General features: G+C 44.6%; 1 protein-coding gene across 1 annotated transcript in view; it reads left to right on the top strand.

Moving 5' to 3' along the window:
- Positions 1 to 25321, top strand: part of ptprn2 (protein tyrosine phosphatase receptor type N2) — a 203171-nt gene that overhangs the window by 2871 nt on the left and 174979 nt on the right. The window contains exon 2 of the mRNA XM_061239019.1: positions 13391 to 13441. Coding sequence (XP_061095003.1) covers positions 13391 to 13441 — 51 coding nt within the window. The remainder of the gene's footprint in view (positions 1 to 13390; positions 13442 to 25321) is intronic.

Below are 25321 nucleotides of genomic sequence, written 5' to 3'. Positions count from 1 at the left end.
CATTGCTGTGAGTTATAAATCAAGTTTCCACTAATTTCTCAAGAATCAATGATGGTGTGGGGCATCACACACTGGTGTGAGAAAATATCACCTACAGCGTCAGCATGTGAACATACATACCTCATTCTTTAATACCATATAACAAAAGACAATATCCTACATTGTGCAGCTGGTTAATATGACCCAACTTATATTTTTAGTGGAATCTCTTACAGCATTACAGACCTCCATGTCTTCCTTGTCTTTTGCGTCTTAAACAAGGCATTTGGAAATGTGTGGGTGCCTTACATTCGTCACTTCAGGGCAGACAAGGTAGAGAAGAGCCAAGTATATGAGTGTTCATTTCCAGTGCCGGGAGCATCTGCTAATGTTTGCTCCCCTCTCACTACTCTGTCACATGTGAATTCAGCGTTTTGAGGCCAGAGGCTCCACCTGTCCGTCCAGGTGTTGTTTTCTACCTTTAGCATGTGTTGTCAGTGGCAGTTGCTAGGGCACCCTCTGCCTCAAAGGACTTCCCTCAACTTGGATTAACCTTGTTATTTCAGCGGAGGTCATTGAGATATAATGGGTTGTAAAATAATTGTATAGAACCAGTACTGATGGGTAAGTCACTCAAATACCCTTGACATGACCTTGTTCACCATCTATGTGATTATGAAAACCTACATGAAAAAAAAAAAAAAATCAAATAAATTCAGTGGGTTGGTGTGATAGTAAATTCCTCAGCCTAATAGCACAACCCAATTTGAAAGAATTAGTAAAAGTTTTTGTTTGTTATTTTGGTTGTGTAACTTAATTCAGGTTATCTAACCCACGTACAAAACCCAGAATGCATTGCTTCCCATCCCAGGACACAATCCCAGTGTTGCCTCAAATTCTCCCTCGTGTTTAATGAGTCATAACAAACAACAAAGATGAACTCTTTACTTAACACATCACTGTTTATTATTATTATCACAATTCTATGGGCCCAGCTGCCCAACCCTTTATTTAGTTAAGCTGCTTAAACTGATGACATTGATCTTATCATCAGTGTACATGCAGTAAAATTTGCATTTATATCATCTGTAAGATTTTGCTGTAAAATCAGGTTTTGCCTTTCCATTTCAAGTATTCATTTATCTTGTAGACCACAATGTCATATCCATTCCAACTGATAAATTAATTTTATGTCGCATTTGTCTCACATATGCATTTGATCTTTCAATATGTCTCACAGCATTCCTCCACTGCAGCATAATGATTAGTAATTGATTTTGACTAACACGGGGAGATTTAATGCCATGACAGTCCTGTTCTCTTTTTATCAGAATTATTCCCTGTGCTAGGCTTATGATTCAACTGTTTATACATTAAAATTTAGGTCTGCAATTTTGCGAGTTGGCTGTTCGTGTGAAGATGCTGCGTTGTACTTGACAGAAATATGAAACTGTATTCGCAAAGAGGAAATGGAACTGGCTGTTGTATTATGTTCATAGCGATCAGAAATAAACTAAGATTCAGGTCATGCATTGAGAGCTTGAGGATCTTCTTCAGATCACACTTGAAATTATCACGCTGACTATAGATGGGCTTTATACTGTGTGTGTATGTGTGTGTGTGTGTGTGTGTGTGTGTGTGTGTGTGTGTGAGTGAGTAGCACACGCTTATTCAGTGGGAGTATTGACACACAGCTTTTCAATGAATGAGCGCAGAACAACTGTCAATGAAATGCATGATGACATTTCTGTATACTGGAAGGCAGCGATATGTTCCACCATGGACCAGACATTGTGGAGGAGATCCTGGGCCTCAATAAGACGCCAAGCTGTTCACTGAAAGCATCCAAATCATATCCCAGCTCTCATAGCGAAGTCCCCCCCCAACCCCACCCCTCTGCCTCCCTCAAGAGCTGGCAGAGAAAACTGCTGTGGCATCCAACATGCAAAATGCAAAACCGTTCCAGATATGGCAGACAGAAATCCGCCTCCTGTTGTAAAAGGCTTGTTGCTGTGTCCACTGTGGTTCTGCTGTGCGCAACCATACTCTTACAGCTCCACAAAGATTGCAGTGTGAAGGGTTTTTCACATTATACTAATGGGGCTCATTCCTACGACTAAAAATATGTAGTGAAGATCTTTGGCATGATGCAGACAGCGTAGAAATATCAATAACATGTAAAAATATTTCATATAATGTGTCAATCTCGATAATGTGTCAAATTGTACTCACAGTTCCTGCACATATATTATGCTTGCATCCAAAATGTATCACATCACTTGATTTCAGTTAATCAGTTACTTCCTCAACACAATTACAGCCATACATAATTATTACCTGTAAAGGTATAAGAAATGATATATGATTGGTATAAACCGAGAATAAAACTTCCGGCTTTGATATGTAAAACAGACTAAGTTCCACTGTCCTAGTTATTTATCTGCTACCTTGTATTAATAGTAGTAGTGGTAGTAGTAACAGTAGTTTTTGGTATTTTGGTCATTAACATTTTTTACAGAATGAATGCGCATAGAAATAATTAATAAAAATATGGACAGAAAAGATGTAGGCTGAAGCTTTAGCTCATTACACCTGTCCTTTTTACATAACATATTCGGGGTGAGGTTGGCTCAGGTGGTAAGAGCAGTCATCTGGCAGTCGGAGGGATGCCGGTTTGGTTCCCGCCCTGAGTGTGTCGTGTCCCTGAGCCAAACCCCTAACCCCAAAATGCACCACGCCTTGCATGGTGTGTGAGTGTGGGTATGAATGGGTGAATGAGAAGCATCAATTGTACAGCGCTTTGGATAAAGGCGCTATATAAATCCATATTCCATATTCAATCCTTTAACTACTAGGTTTAGGCTATACAATAAGTATTATCCAAGTGTATGTATTGTCCTTGTTTTTCAAAAGAAACTAGAATGCAGATAGCATTGATATCAGAGATGCACATTTCCAAGGTAAAAGTATGCGTATTATATATATAGTATGCGTATTATATATATAAAAAACTACAGTATATGTGGACAAATGTGCGTGTATACTGCAATTTTCTTAGTTTTCATATTTCACATTTATTTGGCCTTTAGAAAATAGTAAAATATGCTGGTTAGTTGGTTACACTCTTGAATGGTAGATTTTTCTCTGACTTCTAGACTTCCTTTTGGCAGCATGGTATGGTGCATGTGTGTATGAATACAAAACATCTTGATTGCATATGCTCTGGGCATCTTGGGTTTGAAATGTACTTGGGTATTAGCATATACAGGTAAGTAATTGACTTTCATATAAACTGTGCTTCTGTCAGTGGATAAATCACAAAAAAAGGAAATGCATTTGTATAATATAATATAATATGATATCATATAATATAATTTCAGGTGATCAGATGGAACATAATGTTTTTGCAACAGCTCACAATGTTGTAAGATTGTGTTGAATAGATTCATTGCAGCACTTTGAAAACCATTATTTTTCATAACACCAAAGCACAATGTTCCAGCTGCCTTGAAGAACAAGTTTTTTCTCTCCACTAGAAAACATTTTAAGGTTATGTTTGGGACACAACTAATCCCTTTAGAGGAAAAATTGTAAAAATTGCAATAACCTTATGTGCTAGCTGGGTAACAACTTCTACCTGTTGTCTGAACACGACTGTTATTAGAGATTTTTAATCTATTTTCAAATGGAAAAACTGGAGAAAAACAATATTGTAGCCACCGTTGACTGCTACGGACAAGTGTAGCATTATGTAAGTAACAGTGAGGAGAGGGTAAAGGTCATGTAGGATGTACCGTGCCTTGCTGTCATGATTAGTAACAAGGGTTCTCAAAGAGTATCAAGCACACTGACATACTGGCAGTGGAGCAGCAAGCGGTATTCGTCATGATGCTCGCAAGATTAATGCTTTAATACAGGTTGTTTCTGCTATTGATTACCGCTCTGGTCATCTCTGCACCTACAACAGAAGAAAAGATTTCCTGTCATACCCCTTGAACATTTGTCATGGCAACGTGACAGAGCGGTGGTGGCTAGTTCACCTTTTCAGAAGTGTCAGCCAAAGTAGAGCTGAGCTGCATTCGCAATGAGGCCGCCAGATAACACTGCTCCTTCTGAACCTTGACATTTTCCATCTTTTTTGTTTTGGATGCTTCGTGCTGGAAATGGCTGATTAAAGGCAAGCATTTAATCTGCATGTGTTACCAGAATACATGTCTGAAAAAAACAACAACTGTGTTTTACTTTGACTTGATAGCTTATATATAGAATTTGTAGACCGTTTTTGATTGGTTGAATCACTAGATCTAGCTTTGTTGTTCAAGCAGAAGTATTTTTTTAGATTATATGTATATTTTTATCATATTAGCTGCATGTGCTGGAGTAACCATCATATATGGAATTTAAAAATGTTGAATCAGACAACAATAGTTTTTGTAATTGCAGGCAGGGACGTGAATGCAGTCCTAATTCATTAGATTTACTGTAGCATGGACTCCCTTCTTCTGTGACCTTTTAGAAGAAGCTTTGCGGTGTGCGAGTTGTCGCTAATGTTGGGTCACGTTTGGAAATGGCACTGATAAGTTTAGAGGCATGTGCAGATTGTAGAGAGCGTGTGAAGCGTGCGTTTTCCTCAGTGGGAGAACACGTGTGGCTCACTGCTGCTCAGGGGGGTGACAGAGCCCCAGTTACACCAGCGAACGCTGGGGGAACGGAATACTCCAGTCATTAACCCCGTCACGGAAAAGGTCGCGCAGCCCATTGGTGGCGCCCGTTCCCATAGCAACAGGTATTAACATCTTTAATTCATGTTGATTTTTCTGTCGCCTCGGGTCGCGGCGGGGCCCGGCGGAGACGAAACTCGCCGTTATTGCGGGTTACAAATAAATCTGCGGGCACTCGCTCATTAGCCAGCGACATCCTCTTCCGTTAAAGCCTGAATATTCCTGACATTCCCTCCACGTGTGAAATGAGCAAAACGGCAGCAGCGGCACAGCGCTGAGAGCCGGCGGCCTCTGAAAGTGCGCGCGTTTCCCCGGGCGGGGAACGTCTCGGGGGTCTAATTCTCTCACTGAGGGGCCTGTCTGTTCTTTTTGTGCCTCGCACACGGCGAGACCCGCGCCTGTGTTGGCTCCCAGGAGGGGGTCAGGTGATATCTCACGCCGGGGCCTGTTGTGCGGTACTTATGCTGCCGGTCCCCGGGAGGTTTGGATTCAACACAGGAGAGAGAGAGTGCAGCGAGAGAGTAGGGCGAGAGAATGGGGCGAAGAGACGGACCGTCACCAGAGGTGCTTAGCAGAGCACAGGCACAGGAGTGTCCTCATTAAGGAAATGCATTGTGGGGTAGCCTTCCGAGTGTGTTCATCAGTCATTCTCTGTATGTTCTACGGCCTTTCCTTTAGAGCACCTTATTAGCTACTGTAGCGCAGTGCCACACCGAATTGCTAATATTTCACCTTAAGCTCACCGCGAATCTCTTTGAATACTTTTTTTACATGCCTGTATAGATGCGTAATAATAGATTGGGTGGGTATGTCCCTATCCTGATCTTAATTCATGAATCCCAGCAGATTAACTGGTGTTCCGGAACACTTTAATTAAGGAAATGTTGCCTCTGTTGCACATTTAAGACCAGTGCAATTACTTGGATCACTGACTGCGGACGTTTGCTTATGACGGGCATCCTTTTGAATAATGGTATCGAGGGGATATCCTCTTCTTTGGAAGTATGCACTAATAACTATGTCTGGGCCTGTCATTGCCATGAATTGTATTCATTATCTATAATATGTAAATAATCATGTAATTGTCTACTCCCTATTATGTCCAAGTATGTCCTGTATGCCCTGTTTAGGTGATGGCTGCACCTCTTTCACCTGCTCATTAGGACACTGAGCAAAACACTGAGCGAATCTTGGTTCACTCAGTGATGTTACGTGTCAGTCATGACAGCGATAAAGTATTAGATATTCGATAAGACTAATTTCACTTATTTAAACATATACTATCATGACAATCATCGGGGTCCAAAGACATGCAGGTTAGGATAATTGGAGACTAAAATGCCTGTTGCTATGAGTGTGCGAGTGAATTTTGTGTTTACACTGCGATAGATTGGCGACCTGTCCAGGAATAGGCGGGTTAGATAATGGATGGATGGATGGATAACCCATAGGTCTATATGGTTAATGCATGAAGTGCAATTCAGAAACAACTGCAACATATACTGTAGGCCATCAGATAACTACTGACTGAATAGAAACTGCAAACTGCAGGCTGACGTGGGCACAACTTATATGAGGAGACATACAAGCTGCATTTAATGCTGAAAAATGTCTGACCATCTACTGGGAAAAGGTCAAAGACAATGGAAGAAATTTGATTCACCATCTGGACACCACATTAATTGCATTAGTAAAGAATAGCGTGGTGTGATCATGGCAAAAGCTCTGAAGTAAGTTAGGCTGTTAGCTGTTCTGTATGAACCGCCATTTTCTGTAGTTTATGTTCTTTCTTTCTGAGAACTCGATGCCACACCATATCCACACATAGACGGGCTGCTTTTGAATTATCCCGAATCAAACAGTTTTAGAGTCGTTATTTCATCTTCAATTAGAATGCATGTTGCTTAGAGGATGTCACAAAATTAATAAAGTCATACTGGTATTGGTCCTTTAATGTGAATTGTTGTTGTTTTTTATATTCTATTAGTGTCATTTGCTCCGAATGTATGCCTGTAGCTTGCATATAATGTGCCAGTTCATTCACTGTAATGAACTGGTAATAAAAATGACAAGGGAGCTTGATATAGAAATTGGAGCTTAATTGGAGATTTTGTACTTTCAAAGTCTTTAAAAAGTTGAAAGGGTTGTTTATTACCGTCAATAAGTGACTTGCTGGTAACAACCTGAGACAATAAAAGTAATTTTCTTCAGTAGCCTACCAACATAAAAAACTAATTTCCGGAGGTACCTGATTATGTCTCATTTTCTCTTTCTGGTTTTTTAAATATCTGTCTAGAATGTGAATGGAATAGTAATTGCATGGAATTCAGACTTGTGGGTGACAGTGTGGCTTTGATGTCCCTGCACAGATGGAGTGAGTTCCCTGGATAAAACCGGTTTCACTCTGAAGTAACAGGAGCAATGCTCACAGCAGCCAATAGTGACAGTGGTATTGCAGTGTGAGTGAAATGTGTTGTGCTGAATCCCCTCCTTTGGATTGGTTGTGCGTCACTGGGGGGAAGAAAACTATACCTTGTGCTCGTCTGATGGTACTCCACACAGCAAAATTGTCCAGTGTTAATTCAACTCTAACCGGGTACGTACGTGTCCAATAGGAACCATATTTACTCTGTTGCAGCTGAATTAACACTGAACATTTCACTGTGCACATTCTAGCGCATACTGCAGACACCATGCTGGAAACTGAGGCCCAATTTAGTTGCCTCAGGAGTCATTAGCAGCATCTGGTAATGACCTACTTTCATTCAGACAAAATGCCGCACCTCCAGGTATTGCAATAATGATCTTGGCTGCGGCTACAGTACAAGACTAATAACGCTACACGTTTCCTTTCACATGAGCCCTGCATTATGTTATACCGTGTATGAGATTCAGCCAGGCTGTCTGTAACCGCAAGGTTAAGAAAACTAGCATGCTTCTGTTGCTTTGCCAGTTCTTTATAAATGACAAACATTTTAATTAAATTTAATTTTTCTTAAAAATGTCATAACTAACCACGAGTTACTTAAACAAGCCAAACATTTCCTGTTCGAAACCACCATGCCTTCCTTTGACTATTAGACGTTGTCGGGTTTGGGTCATCACTCTTCGTAGACCTTTGAAGGAGGGCTGAAAATCAGGTCACCGTGCTCCGGCTATTTTTAGGACAGCTGCACTTTATTTAGCCTTTTTTCAGTTGAGTGGTGTTTTTTATTTTTTTCTTGGTTGTGCAAGCTGAGAGGATGTGGAATTAGCCGGGGCTTGCCCTTTGTAGCTGAGCGGAAACCTGCTGGGTCCCAGCTAAACCGATTGTACCATGCTGTTAATTTTACGCTAATAATGTTTCATTGATATAGGAATAATAACAGCCAGGCACTGCATTGGGTCCAGGCTCTGAATGTGAGGGTCTGTTTTTAACCCAGCACCTATTGTTGTACTGGGCTCATTGAAAGGTGTGCATGGATATCATTTTCAGGGATTCATCTTCATTTACCTGGTTAATGTACAGAACTGTCACAGTGACTGTAGCTTTGGCTGTTTACAATTAAGCATGCAATTATGCATGTTTCTGCAGTGTTTGGATCATTACTGGTCATTGCTGCTGTAGTGGAGGAGGTTGGCAAAATTAATCTGGTAGGATTCATTCTAAATGTGGTTACTGTACAGATAGTTGTATTTCTCAAGATGTAACAGATACAGTAAGTTATAATATCTACAATACTTTGGAGACCATTGTACTGCATTCGAATATTAAAAGAGATGAGAATGGCTAGCATGTTAAAGAACAAGTAAAAATCTCACATTTCATAAACTATTTTATAGTAGGTGTAGACTAATTTATTTATTTAGCTGACGCCTTTATCCAAAGTGACTTACAGTTGGTTAGGCCAGGCTGGGGACAGTGCCCCCCTGGAGCAATGCAGATTTAAGGGCCTTGCTCAAGGGCCCAACAGCTGTGTGGATCTTATAGTGGCTACACCAAGGCTTAACCACCAACCTTCCTGTTCCAGTCATGTACCTTAGCCACTCAACCCAGCTCACATATAACTATTTACATGTCACATTGTGTATAACCACAAAGTAAAAATGTAAAGCCTGCTTAGATGTTTTATTCATAAGTTAACATATGTCTTTTGAAGAATTCAAAGCTGATTTAGCCCGTTTTTATGATTGCATTCTTTAAAGTGAGCACTTAGTATTAATATTTTATTTCAGCTTTAATGTTTTTTAATAGAATGGGCACTTCTTAGCTCTTGAAATGGGCTTGTGCTAGAAATAATTAAATAATAACTTCAGAGATAGCTCCTTAATTATGTTTTGTTCTCTCAACTTTTGGATAAGCGGAGTGGAGTCCAAATGGTGTTCCGCTTAATTTGAATTTACTTCCATCTAGCGTATTAGTTGAAGTGGCTGCCGCACTTCTCAGGTCTAATATGCTCTATACTGACATGTACGTGATTAAGCAGAAGGGTAATTAATACTGAAAGCTGACAAGCACCGACTGAAAATGCAGTGAATTAGGCAGGAGTAATTAGACAGAAAAGATGAGTGTGCAAAATGTAATCGTCGAGTGACGCGCCTGTCGAAGTGCGCGGCTGTCGGGGGCTGGTGCTGCTCAAGTGTGGCACAGCCCATCACCCCCTGAGGCCTGAGGACAGGTGAGGGTGACACTGCTGTGACGTCAGGCAGGTGGGCCTTTGGGACGACGCCGGTAATGAGCTGTTGGCACTCGCGTCCTCTCTTTGTTCCTCTGTCACATGACTCTCTCACCGTCACGACTTGTAATCCCACTGGGAGCGTGGGGGGGGTGTGGGGGTGGGGGGGGTGGGAACGCTTATTGGGAGTGTGCTTCGTCAGCTTATTGCAGCCCGTGTGGTAAGCAATGGCAAGGGCCGCACAGTGAAATACGCAGGTGAGTTTGTTGAATGGAGGACTGCTTAAATAAGATGAACTGCGTACCGTGTGCAATTTAGCCCACGTCGCTGGAAAATATCACGCATCGTTCAGGACGGTAAAATGGCGAGATGATGTATGGCTGAAACATGTAGAGGAGCATGGTATGTGAGGATATTTTCTCATAGGTCCCGTTTCCTTTTTTTCCACAGTTTCTTATATTTATGATTTCAATAAACAAGGCACTCGATAAAAGACTCGAGAAATAGGATGTGATATCACTTGACACAATCAGATTCATACAAAATAAAAAAATTCTCCAGTGTTGAATCTGAGAATGTACAGGACGTGTTCGCGCTTCTCTGGAAATAATAATCCCATGTTTAATAAAATCAGGCCGGAAGGGGGGTCAGTAAATTTAAATACGCTGTCTGTCAGAAGGGGATTGATATTTGATCCTTTACTGTGAAAAGCAAATGCGTAATGCTGTGTGTTTCAGCTGCTACAGTTTCTTAGGCTTGTGTTAAGAGCAATTATCATTTTGTTAGAGTGTATAAAATACCATGTATAAGAAAAATTGCTGAATTAATCTTGTTTTCAGTAAGATTTATTTTCAGTTTCATGAAATTGTTTAATGAGTAATTGGTGTCAACCTCTACCCTCTCAGAAAAAAACAGAAAGTTTTTGCCTTGTGTGTATAGAAGACCCCTTTTTAGTTCTTTATGGAACCCTCTATCATATGTGTGAAGTGTGAAAGCTCCCAAACAAAGAAAGGTTATTCTATGGAATCACAGGATTTCTTTTGGAACCACTCTTTTTTGAGGGTGTAGTGCAAGACTGTCCAATCCTGCCCTGGAGATTTACTGTCCTGTAGGTTTTCATTTATAAACCATAATTGGCACTCCTAAATTCAACTAATTTGCAGCTCTAGGAGATCTCTAGCTTTTGAATGAGGTGTGCTGTACTAGGGTTGGTGTGAATCCTCCAGGATGGTAGGTCTTAAGGAACAGGTTTGGACAGCCCTTTTTGCCGTTTCTCAGCACTCAGACTGTACCTGCAACATCTTTATTTAGGGTCAGTTGTGATAATGCCCTTGGTGAGAGCCCTTGTATGAAAGTGCATACATGTACACAGACAAGCACACCGACACACACACACACACACACACACACACACACACTCTCTCTCTCTCCTCCTCTCTCTTCCTCCATCTCTCTCTCTCTCTCTCTCTCTCTCTCTCAGACAGCTTTTAGAAGCAGGGATTTTGGCTGCATTCCTGCCTTAAAGGTAGTTAGGAGTGTGGGGGTACACAAATACAGGAATTTCGTTTGCTTCTATCACATCTCACAGCACATACCGAACAATGGAGTCCAGTGATTATAGTTAGGCTACTTGCGAGTGTGATCTCCACAGGAAGTTCGTCTCATAATCAAACCTGCGATAGGGGGCCTTAGGGTAACACTATGCAGGAATTATACCGAGCATTTAAAAACTTCATAACCCCCCGGCACCGCCGCCCCCTGCATCCTCATTGTAACAAGCCACATTGTGTACGTATCCCTCTCCGCTCGCTGTTCTACCGTTCTCATTCTCAACACCCACACACTGCACACCGGTGCTCCATTTTCGTCGGAGCCTTCATCGCTGCTTTCGAAAAAAGACCTCGGTGGCGTGATAAGAGTGAGTGGTACACTGTTGCCCAAAGGAAGGGGGGCTGTAAATGATTCTCCAACTGATGTGAAAGCTTTTTTTCCCCCGAAGCGTTAATTACATTGCGTTTCCTACAGCGTAATATTTTGACAAATGCAAATAGTTGCAAACATTCAAACCCCCGGGGGGTTGGGATGCGATTCAGCTCTGTTATGTTCAGCACGTCTATTCAACCCTCTATTCAAACAATCTTTATTGTTGGATGACTCATTATTGAATGCTAATGCTATTTGTTTATTTTGGTTCATGCCACAGATTTTCACATTTATTACTCAAAGTTTAAGATTAAATCATTGGTCGTTAGATTAGGTCTTTGTCGTGACTCCCCTGTGTGAATCCTTTTGACAGTTAATTAGCCGGAGTCTGAATTGATCTGTAGCCAGGAATATAACAGGCGTATAATGGCAGTTCATTTATAACGGAGGGGGAAAAAATAGTCTGACGGGTAGCCTACAGTGATAACCTTTTTGCTTGAGCTGCAGTTCACACACAGAATAATCCAGTGAGCGTGTTTGTAAATCTGCTAGAATGGGGAGATGCTAATTATTTAGCAGTGGTGAACCCTGCTGCCCTGTAACATCGCCTCAGAAGCTCGTGACCTCAGCCGAAGGCGTAGCGGCTTCAGCCTGCTTAACTGCGCTGTCCGGCAGCGTTATATTTCACTGCCCAGTTGTCCTTCTGCCCTTTTATCTCAGACAGGAGTGTCACAAGGACACTTTTGTGTCCCATCGTAAATCTCTGTGAGTGTAAACATTGTCTGACAGTTTGCGTTGATAGTCCCTCAGGAGCTGGAATCCGATCGCGTTTGAAAAGCCATGCAAGGCGCTGGAACGATGACATTGAGGTGCCTGAGACTCACGGTGTTACTTTACTGTATAGCCTATTTCTATTCCTATTCCTATGTTCCATGTTTCATCCAAAAATGGTTTGTCCCTTTCTCTCTTTTTTTTTACCTGCCTTTGATGAATAACTAGGACACTCCAATTAACAAAGCAGGTGACTGAACAATCAAAGGACTAGCCTATACACACTTGTGAATAAAATCGGGTTGCTATGTGGCTGCTGTGCAGCAAAAATGTCAGTAATTTAATAAATGACCACAGCTCCTCTGCCCCACTCCCACCCACGCGTGCATTGTGTCCCGTATTAGAGCAAGGAAATGTTAGCCAGCCTATTGCGAACCCGCTCAGATGGGGACCACAAGTGTTGGCATAGCCTTTAAAAACGGTGTTTTATGCATAAATACGGTAGGCTTCATTCGTATAAAATCCCACTGTTGATTTAAATTGGGCCTATGCCTGTGAGTTAAATGCCACACTCCATAAAGTTCAGACTCGTCGTCGGGGAGTTAACTACAGCTACAAGGCCATTGCTCTGATGCCCCCTTCCTCTTCAGTTATAAATCCCAGCAGAAGATGCAGTGATTTACATGAACTGATCAAAGTGGTGTGCAGTCGAAATCCCCTCTAAGCACAAGTATGAAATATGACCGTCAGGACCTGCAACTGTAAACTGGTGCTGCCTGTTAATAAATCAGTCTGCAGCACCAAGTTTCCGAAGCATTAATATTTATATAGTGGAACACGGTTGTCAGCCATGAAATATGACACTGAAACTGGACAAAGGAAGCTGACTAATTGGCAGTATATAAATAGATACGGTGTTAGCGTTCATGTCGGAAGCTACGTGGCATGGCATGACGTTGTTGTCGAATGTTTAAGGAGGCATGGCTTCGATTAACCACGTCATCAAATTAATTTTACTGGTTGAAATGACACGACTATCTTGGTCTAACCTATGGAACAGAACATCAAGTAGGGATTGGGCAGTATATCCTAAAGATAAAGAGAAGTGTTCTGTTTTGAGATTACGTTGTATGATTGAACACATATTCACATCCCTGATGAATATTAAAGTGCTCTAGTAAGTGTGATATTGTTCATATGCCTGAAACATAATTAAAAAATAAAAGTGTGAGAAAGATAAACCAATTGTGAATATTTTTTCATTATAATGTATCCTTTCGTTGTGTAGACACATTATTGTGTTCTAAACCTGACAAGTTTTTCTCTGCATTCTTCTTCCAGGCTGTTTGCTGGAGAATGGCCTGTGCTCACCATACGAGATCTGTGTCAACGGTAAGCCCATTTTATACAGTCCTTTCCACACAGCCCACTAAACTACAGTATAGACAAAAAATGTGTGCCCAGGCTGCAGTTGCTTTTGACCATATCATGAACATTTTTATTTTTTACCATACACAATTTATTTATAATGGTGCGGTTATCAACCTTCAGCAGATTCCGGCACTATTATTCCAGGTACTATAGACAGTGCATTCCGAGTTAAAATACTGTCAGTGCACTGTATGATTTCAGAAAAAAAACCCCACAAATGCAATACCTTTTTCTGTACTTTCTCCTATAGTGTGTCTAGCACAGCCGTCAGGCACTGGAAAAGGAGCTAACAATGAGTGTAGGCAGAGCCTTCGGTTTAATGAAATCAGTTTGGAAATGATTGACTGGCACAAAGAGCAGGAACCCAGTCTCTCAGATAAAACAAAGCCTGCGCGCTAGCGTAGCTGCGCTCAGCTAATTATGGAACCCGATCCACGTTTCTCTCCGGAGCGTGGGCCCATTCAGGAGCCCATTCTCCTCGCTCAGGAGATTCGCTCGCTCACTCATTTCCTGCCTTTCAGAGGCCTTGTGTGCCTCTCAGCGTGACTTCCAGCGAATGCGAGTACCGCCATCCCGCGCCTTGCCGCGAGAAAACGCATCCCGTGAATGACCCGTTTTGTCCCGTGGCAGATAAGAACCACCAGTCCTGTCAGTTGTGATGCAGATGAGGTGCCTCTTTGTTGACGTGAAAGTTTCTTTGTCTGGTTTGCTTCCCCCGGTCTTTCTGTGCAGGTTAATGTATTCTCCATCCTGGAGGCCTCTAAAATAAGATGTGTTATGGAAAGATTCTCGGATGCTGTTTGTGTCCACAGCTGGTGTCAGACCTAATGGTGTCGGCTTCTGGAGTTATATAACTTGCTGAGCTGAACTCTAGTTGTGTATGCTGAGGCTGTCTTGTTAGCAGAGCAATTAAGGGCCAAATATATCAATTCACGCAGTGATTTCAGAACCATATCTATAAATATAACAGGACATGTTTCCTGATTGGCAGCGAATTTCAAAACTCTTTTTGAAATGATATTGGCAGCACTGAAGAGCCTATTTCCAATGCATCAGACACCACTTGAATTCATAATGCAGTAGCTTTATAGTCAGGCCTAATGTACAGAGCATAGGTTCCAAATCACACAGCACAGTGAAGCATTTAAGCCTTTGAAACCCTGGGCGTTGAGAGATTTGAAAAGTCATCTCCGAGCAGACAATGCCCTCGAGATGCTTCTCACTCAGAACACATTAGCATGTTTGTCTTTCCCAGCTTGGCAAGGTGGAGTCTGGGAGAAGGAGTGCTCTGCTCGTCCTGCGGGCCTTGGACTGAGCTGCGATTTCACAGACGACAGTTCTAATTACCCAGAATCCTGCGCTCCCCCCCCCGGGCACCCTGACTCCGTGTTTCTGCTGGGGCACACTGCCGGTTGCGTCTTTTTAAACCTCTCTCACACACGTGGGAAAAAAGGTAACGGTGAACGGCCTTGAACAGTGAGGTTATCACGTTTTCAGTCCCTAGTGGAGAGGGGCAGCCTAAAGACACAATTTTGAATGTAGCAAGTTGTTGGCGTGTTTAGTGTGGTTAAATATAATGAAGAAAGAGTTCTAACAGAATAAATTGTGCCCGGGCCAGGGAAGACATGTCATTACCTGGATATACCTGAAGTGCAGAAGCACTCTTCAGAGGAAATATGCTCTTTTTGTGATGGACGTATACACTCAAATTTTATATTACGAGATACCTGGGCTTTCTCCAGTCCCCTGCTGGAATGGTTAGCGTCATTGTGTCACGTAGTCAGCTATCGTGTCTGTACATTCACGGCTGAGTGATTCCTTACACTGGCTAAAGATCAAAATCAGGCCTTGCGTGAAATATATAGTATGTTTTTTCTTCCTTGCTGGCCTTGGAGACTTGGCCCATTAGGCACCGCAGTGGCCATGTAGCATGTCAAACTCAGAGCTGAGTGCAAATGGAAAACGACTGTGGAGAGAACAGATGATGTTCCCCTCTACTCCGCTCTGCATATAGGAGATGACTTCCTCTGCCCGCTGCCTGATTCATGGCTGGGAACGGAGATATGGAGACGGGGCGGGGGCGGGTGGGGGTGAGAATCAAAGAGCGGTGTATATTTAAACACCGAGGTGCTATGCCGCAGAGGCTGGTGTCTGCTGTGCAGAAGAGAAGTAGAGCTGACTGTGTGTCTACCTTGGTGGCAGAATACCTAGTTACCCCCCTGGGAACAGACAGGCAGGATGTATGGTGCTGGGAACGGATTGGGCGGGTGGGTTACGGTCTTAGTTTGTGTGGGCATTGAGAGGCCAGAATTCAATCTGCGGTGATTAGTAATGGGTGAGGAGGTGTTGGGAGAGAAGTGTGACGTTCACTAATCTCTCTCGCCTACTGACAGGCTGGCAGAGCATCAGTCATGTGACCAACGGGGCCTGACTGCTGGGGGTGGGGTCATGGGTGGGGGCGTTGGAGGCCACGCCTGTCTGGGTCCCGGCCAACCAAATAATGATGTCGGAGGGTGTCAGCCTTGGTGTATCTTCTCTGCACTCAGTGTACATGATTGAACTGAATGCAAATTTTCATGATTGAACTGAATGCAAATACTCCCTTGTGTCATACAGATTTCACGGCTTTGAAAAAGACCTGGCTTATTTATTTCATATGTCTGTTATCATTCCATCTCACTGAAGATTTTAAAATTGCTGGATGGTTTTTCTGCATTGAATTCTTATGAAGGAATGTTGTCTCTATCTTTTATTAAATTGGTTTAATATCTTCATATTTACTAAAACAACAATGTAATTAGTATTAATTTGTGAATACATACCATCTTTCCCATATGCTAACTGGAACACCAGGATATTGAAATATTTGCTTCTTTGCATTATGTGCTTCTAAAGCTGTCTTTATACATTCCTTATGTGTTAGTGGCTTTATTTTGACATATCTGTAATATGTATGCTTGTCACCAGCTACAATCATTGTGAGAGTGTGGCAAGGCATGTTATTATCTTTTCAAAACACTTCAGTACACATTTCAATCTTTCCAAGAACCATTTTATTTTCAGCTTTTAATGCCCATGCATGCTACCACTGAATCTGTTCAATTGCAATTTTCAGAAATGTCTTGGTTTGAGTGTATCAAAATGGCGTACTCGCATCATGTGACCAAAGGGATTAGGGAATAGCATGAATTGACACCTGTCACATGACTCATCTGGTAATATTCATGAGGCCATATTTTGCTAAATGCCCCTTTGCTATGGTGTCTATGTCCAATGACATTAATGTTTCTTGCTGCGTTAATTTTGGAGTATACATTTACAAATTGTTCTGAGCTCTAAAAGGAGGTCCGAACACCTGCTAAATATCACTTTGCCCACTGCAGAGCTCCAGCTGCACACAGACACACATTATACAAATTCATAGCATTTGAATATAATGTATAATGTAACAGCAATATAACCTGTGACATACGCAATACTGTAAAAGCAGATTTAGTATGTCCACGCAAATTCATTTCCATGTTCACTCTTTTAGTCACGTGTGGTCTTTTGGACAGCAGCTGAACACATGGGGATGGCAGTACAGGCCTATAAGGGACAGTCCTGCCCCTCCATCGGGCGCCTGTCCGTGCCGTTTCGGGGGTTAATGGCAGCCCGTCGGAGGCCCATCCCTGATTTTATCTGCGTGTGCAGTGTTTGCCGTCTCCGCGGTTAACAGGCTGGTGGCAGATGGTCTTCGCGGGGCCAATCAATGGCCCGGCTGAACAGGCGAGAGGCACCTGCTGCGTTTCTACATGGGCTGGTAACCAGGCCAGCTGTGGGCAGGTTGTGTTGCCGGCCCGAGGAGACCGCTTGGCTGCCGCCCCTCCTCGCCGGGACCGTGCAGGAACGACGGCGCTGCTGAGGCGTTTTCCTGCTGGAGAAGCAACGGTCAATTAAGTATGCGCTAGCGAACCAGACGGCCCGCTCCGCGGCTCCACAGTGTGTCCGAAAAGAAGAGTTTTAATGCAGTTTGCAATCGACTTTACAAGGGTTGTTGGACTCACGCTGATTTTCTCTGGGCCGCCCTCTGTCGTTTTCATCATCTTTAATGGTTCTGCCACTTGCTGTACTGGCCCGAAGTCAGCCTTCTCCGCTAAATAGTGCTTCCGAAGTAATATAGTCTCAAAATTCCATCTGGTTGTGTTTTCTACCATACCGTGGGAATGTTATGGCTTGTGTTCCCATCTACATAGAGTTTTATTTAAAATGAAAGGGAGTGCCCAATATGATATTCCTTGTGTTTTTTAAATGAATCTGTATGAATTGAAATTGTGCACAATATTCAGTGGCAATATTCATCTGGCAAAAGAAATATGCTATTTTTTTTGCAGATGTTTCATTTTTAAGCTTCTTCTCAAACAATTGCGTATTCCTGAAAAAGGACGTTTCTATGTATGTATGTATGTAAATGGTAGAGGTCTAGCTCCATGGAAATGCATGCCCTTATTGATTTACTTGAAAGAGAAGTTTAGCTGGTAATGCAGTTTATTTTCACTTCAAAGTGAAATATTTCTGAGGATCCAGTTTCAAAGGCAAAGAGGATTATGTAACCCGTGGCATCTGTTAAACTTTAAAGAAAATAAGTGCACTGAATAGCTCACAGAAATAGCTGAAGAGTACACAGTAATTGTGACTCGCATATTTATTTATTTTTTATGTTTTGAAGATATGTTCATAAAACTGCTCTGAAAAATAGCACAAAAACTGTGCTAGTTTTGCATCAGCCTGCACTATAGTGCCTTTGACAGTGTACTGAAAGCATGAGGGCGCAGGTCACAGACAGCAGCCTGCAGACTGCTTGGGAAAAGGTTTCGCTGCGTTTGCGTGCTGCTCTATGTGGCTGGATGTGTTGCGATGCGGTGTGACTGGTTGAGGAGTTAATGTGCGCTGCCTGAGTGCTTGATGGGCCGTGGTTCAGCATTTCATTTTTATTAAAGTGCTTTAAAGTGTCAGTATCGACCGCCCCGGCTCTGACTGGGACTCAATCCTTTCTGCCGGAACATCCTTCTCCTCGTCAGTTCCTCCTCCCTTCCACCGTGTGGATAATGGGGTGAAATCCGAACCAAGCCTGTTCAACTTATCATGAATTACTAACCGCTGCTTTCAAAATAGCCTTTTACTTGTGCGGAGGCTCGCCACGCATTAGCTGTACAGAATTTAAATAATCCTGAAAATTCTAAATTCAAAAAAAGTTATTATTTTTTAAACTTTTTTAATGCTTTTGCTTTCTGTTGGAGAATAAACGATTTAGGGCTGAAAGAGTCATTTCTGAAAGTGCGAAAGCTTCAACCACCTTTGGAAAAGGAATGGTTAAAGTCTTGTAAATCCTACAAACGTTTAAACTGTCAACTCAATTTATCAACTTATCGCATAGTGTGTAACTTAACGGGGATGTAAGATGCTTCAAGTCAGCGCATCTGGAAATGTACAATGTAATTTCTAAGTCTTAGATACCAAATTTGAAAAAGAAAGAAAGAAAGATCTAACATTGTTGAGGTTAAAGTGTTAGCTCTCTGAAAACATGATTGTTTAAACAATGAACAAAAGGAAAACAGCTGCAAGGTACATTGAATCATTTCAGTGATTTACACAATTTACTGTTTAGCAGGTTTGGGTAGGACTGTGTCCTGGCATTGCCTTTGCATTATCTCTGTTCACTCAGCCAGTCTTTGAAAAATGAATAAAAAATAATTTGGGTGCTGCTGAAACAGTGTATTGTTTTCCGTAAAGCGCTCTGGCCCTTTAATGCTCTTTCTGTAGCCTGACACTCTGTCGACGGTAATTATAAACAATGCATTTGGGTGTGAATGTTAATTGTATAATTGGATATTGTGATGATTGTTAGCTGCTTCTACCCTGTGATTGTGTAGCACCCAATTAGTGCCTTTATGTGTACAATACATACTGCCTTTGTTCAGCCACGCATCTGCTGAGAAAGGTTTAGAAACCCAAAACGTGTTGACTTTGGGGATGTGTGGTTAATTCGCGTCTGTATACAGTTTGGTGTATCGTAATGGCGCACATCAACCAAAGCCAGTCACACACAGACAGATGACCTTCTGTCAGAGCCACAGTAATAGCTTTCTGCTGCTAGCTCTGTGTCACGCAGGGAAGGCTGTGCTGCTCAGGGTGATGGCTGTTTGTCCCAGTCACGGAGATGGCTTTCTGTCTCGCGAGGAGCGGATGTCAGGCTCGCCGTGATGGCTGTCTGTCACTGGGATGTCTCATGCAGATACAGTTATGACATGTGTTCTTTCAAAATTCAATGTCAGCTAGAACTCCATCACTCTCATTTACCAGTAGTGACTCTGACATCAGCGGTAGAATGTTCAGTTGAGAATATTCAAATCACACAATTTCTGACCTTACACCTGTAGGGGGTTAATGTGCAACAATGGCTGTATGTTACTACTCACACAGAGCTGGGTTCCAGGCTTATTGTGTCACGATGGCTGTCTCATGCACTCACATGTATTGTATGTATAGTGATGGCAGTCGTAGGGACTGCTGTCGTGGTTCTTGCTGTCAGAAGGCAGTGGTCTACTGTAAGACAGGCACTGAAAAATCCAACAGGACCCACAGATGTGCCTCCCCTGCTCCATCCTGTGTTGTGCTGTGTTCCTTTGCCGGGGTCCTGTCTGATGGGTTATTATCACTGATAGGCATGTTGCAGTGTGGCAATCTCTCAGGCAGTGAAAGAGCAGGATGTTACCTAACTACCTAATGTAAAAGTTCCTGTGTGTTGCTATTTCTACATATAAACATTTCACTGAAGAATGCCTGCAAATTATGTATGTAATGTGTACAACACAGTACAGGTAATGTGCAGGTAATGTCAAAGATTAGTAATTAATTAGTCATTTAATTGTATTATTTATTAATAACCTAGTTAAGATGGGGTTGCCCTTGGTCAGTTTGTGTTGCAGGTGTTCATACAGCAGCCTGTTTACAGTATGTGCATGTCTGAAGGGTTCAGCAGTGGTGGTCCCCACATAAACCCACATGAACCCCTGTCTTGCTGGTTTCTGACAAGAGTTTTTCACTGCCATTACAGCCAGAAAAGAACAGAAGAACAGTGTCGTTTGGCTATTTCATTTTGTGTGAAAGTCTTAGCTGAGGTATTAGGATGAGTTGATTCAGTATTATAGCCATGAGGTGGCTTAGGTTTACACAAATTGATGGGCCAACTGCCCTCTTCCCCCTTTCAGGTTTCCACCACGTCATCTGAAAGGAGGACATGTCTTGTCTTTCCCTGAGGTGGCTTGTTTTCCTGCTTCGTGTCTCAGTCACCGTGCAGTCCGACAGACCTGCCCTCATGGAAATGTACGAGTGTGGCTTGTCCGTACCGACGACACGTGCCTCTCTAACGGCGTGTTGTCACTGGTCTCGCCGTCAGCAGGCCGGGGCACCGGGCTGTGAATCAGATATAATTGTGTTGAGCCGATCCGGCTGTGTTCCGCACCGCACCGCACCCCACCCAACCGCGACACGGCGCGCCCGCGGAGCGCCAACAAACAGCCATCTGGAGGAGCGTCTGCCCCCCAGCGGTCTTGACGAGCGAAACCCCCCTCCCCCCCCCCGGCGGTCCCACGTGAAGCCGCGATGAGGGCGTGCGGTGACCTTCCTTTCCGCTCTGACGCCGCTCCGTCTCGTACGCCGCGAGACGGCCCCGGCCCAGCCGCTCCTGAGAGCCCCCCCCCCGTTTGCCCACCGACAGGTGGCACGGCACCCATCTGTTCCGCCATTGGCAGCCGAGCTGCGATGTTAAACAGATAAGTCGCGTACAATCCGTGTCTGTAATTGGTCAGCTGTAATGGCCGTTTCTCCCTGCTCTTAATGATCTGCGGCTCACCCAGCCCTGAAATCGATTATGCGCGGCCGTTTACTTATCACGCGGATAGGCTGCGCGCTGATGGAGGGTATGTGTGTAGCGTGCGTGAAGTACAGACCCAGGGCTATCAAGGCTTCAGTAATGCTTCCATGTAGGATAATACATTCCGGGGGAAGAGGCTCTTTTGAAAAGCCATTCCAAGAAATCGTTCTGGTGAGGGACAATTGACATTTGGTCGATATTTATTGATTGAAAAGCTCAGAACTGAAAGTGAAATGCAGCTCTTTCACTTTTTCTTCACAAACACAATTTAACAAGGGCAGTTTTTTTTCAGAACAAATACTGTATAAATATATGCAATTCCTAAGAATCCACTCCCTAAATGCTTCAGTATTGTCTCTATGGATTGTGTGCCGTGGTTAACGTCAGGTTTTAAACCCTGAGAAATCCTCCGCGTGGCTTGCAGGTCCGTGGAGAGGAGCTGATTTGAATGCCGTCAGTGCCGTGTCGCCGTTGTAGTTGTTGTTGTGGAGGTTTGTTTTTCCCCGTTGCGTTGGGACTGACAGAAATCCTCCTGAAATGGCTGTCAGCGCAGACAGGCGGCCATGTTGCGTGATTCACCGCGCTCTCCTGAGAGACGCGCTCCCAGGCTCTCGCTGCCTTATCCTCCCTGACAGCGTCGTGTGTGTCACTGTCGCCGGGGAACGGGGAGTGCGCTTTCTGGGATATTAAAGGTCCCCATCCTCACCTCTCCAGGCAATAAATTATTTTGCCTGGTACGTTCTCCCTGTAATAACAGTCCTGTTCTGGTGGAGTCTCTCTCGCCTCTCAGCCTCGTGAAAGGACTTCTAATGTGGAACATGAAGGATAGTGTCAGCCTCTGCGGTTTACCCTCGGGCTTAATTACCACAATTTAATAGAATAGGGTCTTTAAGTAATGTTAAATCCTAACGGAGCGCATTTATTGGGGGAAGTAAGGAAGACAGCACTATTTCTGCCTGTAGGTTTTCATTTTATGCATGAAAATATGAAATCGCAGTGACACGTGAGAAGCATCGTTCTGTTCGTTCTGCGGCTGACCTCGACATGTTTGAGTCACTGTGACTTCTGCATCGGCACTGCAGTGCACTTCCCCATTATCCTGAGAGAATGAGTGGCTGAATGCAGGAGATGAAGTGATTTCAGCTACCGAAAGGCAAGGTGAATAAAAGACAAAGGCAGGAACGAACAGGCCAAGAGATGTACACCTCCGTGAGCCAAAAAGCCCGAAAGACTGTTGGAGACTGAAGCGCCAAGGCTAAGCTAGCGTAGCGGCTCTGTCTCCATACTGTTCACAGCCAGCAATTAGCCACCTGGCAATACCTGACGGCCAAATCCAGTTTATCAATTACTGACCACAATCGAGGAGAGCGAGGAGTCAGGACGCCCTGCCAAGGCACACATGGGCAGAACCACACGGTAATTGTCGAACACGGCGAGCCGGCCAATGGGAAGCTCACACATGGGTCTTTCTGGGCGGGAGAGCGGTTGGTATGACGCCGTGTTTGTAATGATTGATGGCCACCTGCCTGCGCAGAGCCATTGATTGAGTGAGAGCTGACCTGCTGCAACCTGCCCTTTGATTGAGTGGAGCTGGCCGTGAGAACATCACCACGGAAACGGGTCGGGACGGTCTCTCAGCCTTGGAGAGGTGCCGTGGCCCTCCGTCTCCCAGATTGACTTTCGGAATTGATGGACATCTCGCCAGATAACAGATTTCTGGCTTGGAGCACCCCAGATGGAGTGCAATGGCTCACTGACCAGCAATTAAAACACTGCCCTGCTGCAAAAAGGTGTGCTTCTCTTTGTTAAGTTGGTTAAAAACCCTGTTCTGGATTTCTCCATTTAAAAATAATTGTATTATTAGATTTAATCTGGAAATGTAGTCAGCTCCTTCTCACCCTGCAGTGCCCCTGTGCGGCCAGAGGAGCACACTCCTACAGTAGCACATCTGGCCTAATGTACCAGAGGGGGCGCTGTTGAGTGCTGAAGCCTGGAACCCCCTGTTGACTGGAGATGTCCCAGGGTGATGCCGTGGTGGGTTAGGTGTAGCACTGAGAAACCATCAGTGCTGGAGCAGTCAGCAATCTGAGCCTATAGTATATACTATATATACTTTTTATTTTACTATATATGTCAAGTTTTATTGTAATTGACATGTGGGTGTAATGAGATATGAACTGTAGGTGCGCAGCAGTTAACAGTATCTCCATGGTGTGTGTGTGTCTGCATGTGCGTGCTTGCATGTGTGTATTTGCGTGTGTGACTTCTGTATGTGTGGGTGTGCATGCTTATCTGTGACCGTGCTTGCTTGTGTGCCTGTGTATGTGTTTCCAAGCATGTGTGTACGTGTGTCTGTGCGTGTGTGTAGGAATGTGTGTGTGTGTATGTGTGTGTGTGTACACGTGTATGTTTGTAAGTGTGTGTGTGTATGTGTGTGTGTGTGTACAGGTTGGTGTGTGTGTGTTTGTACAGGTACGTGTGTGTGTGCACATGTATGTGTGTGTATGTGTGTGTAAAGGTACGTATGTGTGTGTGTGTGTGTGTGTGTGTGTACAGGTACATGTGTGTGTATGTGTGTGTGTGTGTGTGATTGTACAGGTACATGTGTGTGTATGTGTGTGTGTGTGTGTTTGTGTGTGTGCAGGTCCGTGTGTGTGTGTGTATGTGTTTGTACAGGTACGTGTGTGTGTGTGTGTGTTTGTACAGGTACGTGTGTGTGTGTGTGTGTGTTTGTACAGGTACGTGTGTGTGTGTGTGTGTGTGTGTGTGTGTGTGTTTGTACAGGTACGTGTGTGTGTGTGTGTGGGTGATAGAGTTGCAGTGCTGGATCAGAGCCAGCTCTCTGCAGTGTAGTCGGGCACAGGGTCTCCTGTGCTCCCCAGCACACTGAAATAGGTTAATATTTACATAAAGGTTCCAGTCCATCTCCTCTCAGAAACAGCGCATTAATCCTGTCCCCTTGGCGGGGCGGATGAGAGAGAGAGAGAGGGTGAGGGAGAGAGGGAAAGAAGGAGAGAAAGAGAAGGGAGAGAGAGCGCTCGTGCATCTTCCTCTGTCACGTCGCCCCTCCAGGTCCCTCCAGGCCGATGCCCCTGGCATCTCCTGCTCTCTGTCCGCCCCCCCTCCAGGTCCCTCCACACCGATGCCCCTGGCGTCTCCTGCTCTCTGTCCGCCCCCCCTCCAGGTCCCTCCACACCGACGCCCCTGGCGTCTCCTGCTCTCTGTCCGCCCCCCCTCCAGGTCCCTCCAGGCCGACGCCCCTGGCATCTCCTGCTCTCTGTCCGCCCCCCCTCCAGGTCCCTCCAAGCCGACGCCCCTGGTGTCTCCTGCTCTCTGTCCGCCCCCCCTCCAGGTCCCTCCAAGCCGACGCCCCTGGTGTCTCCTGCTCTCTGTCCGCCCCCCCTCCAGGTCCCTCCAAGCCGACGCCCCTGGTGTCTCCTGCTCTCTGTCCGCCCCCCCTCCAGGTCCCTCCACACCGATGCCCCTGGCGTCTCCTGCTCTCTGTCCGCCCCCCCTCCAGGTCCCTCCACACCGACGCCCCTGGCGTCTCCTGCTCTCTGTCCGCCCCCCCTCCAGGTCCCTCCAGGCCGACGCCCCTGGCATCTCCTGCTCTCTGTCCGCCCCCCCTCCAGGTCCCTCCAAGCCGACGCCCCTGGTGTCTCCTGCTCTCTGTCCGCCCCCCCTCCAGGTCCCTCCACGCCGACGCCCCTGGCGTCTCCTGCTCTCTGTCCGCCCCCCCTCCAGGTCCCTCCACGCCGACGCCCCTGGCGTCTCCTGCTCTCTGTCCGCCCCCCCTCCAGGTCCCTCCACGCCGACGCCCCTGGCGTCTCCTGCTCTCTGTCCGCCCCCCCTCCAGGTCCCTCCACACCGACGCCCCTGGCGTCTCCTGCTCTCTGTCCGCCCCCCCTCCAGGTCCCTCCAGGCCG

The sequence above is a fragment of the Conger conger genome, chromosome 4 (genome assembly GCF_963514075.1).
Source record: "Conger conger chromosome 4, fConCon1.1, whole genome shotgun sequence".
Lineage (NCBI taxonomy): Eukaryota > Metazoa > Chordata > Actinopteri > Anguilliformes > Congridae > Conger > Conger conger.
This window is presented reverse-complemented; position numbering and strand designations above follow the sequence as displayed.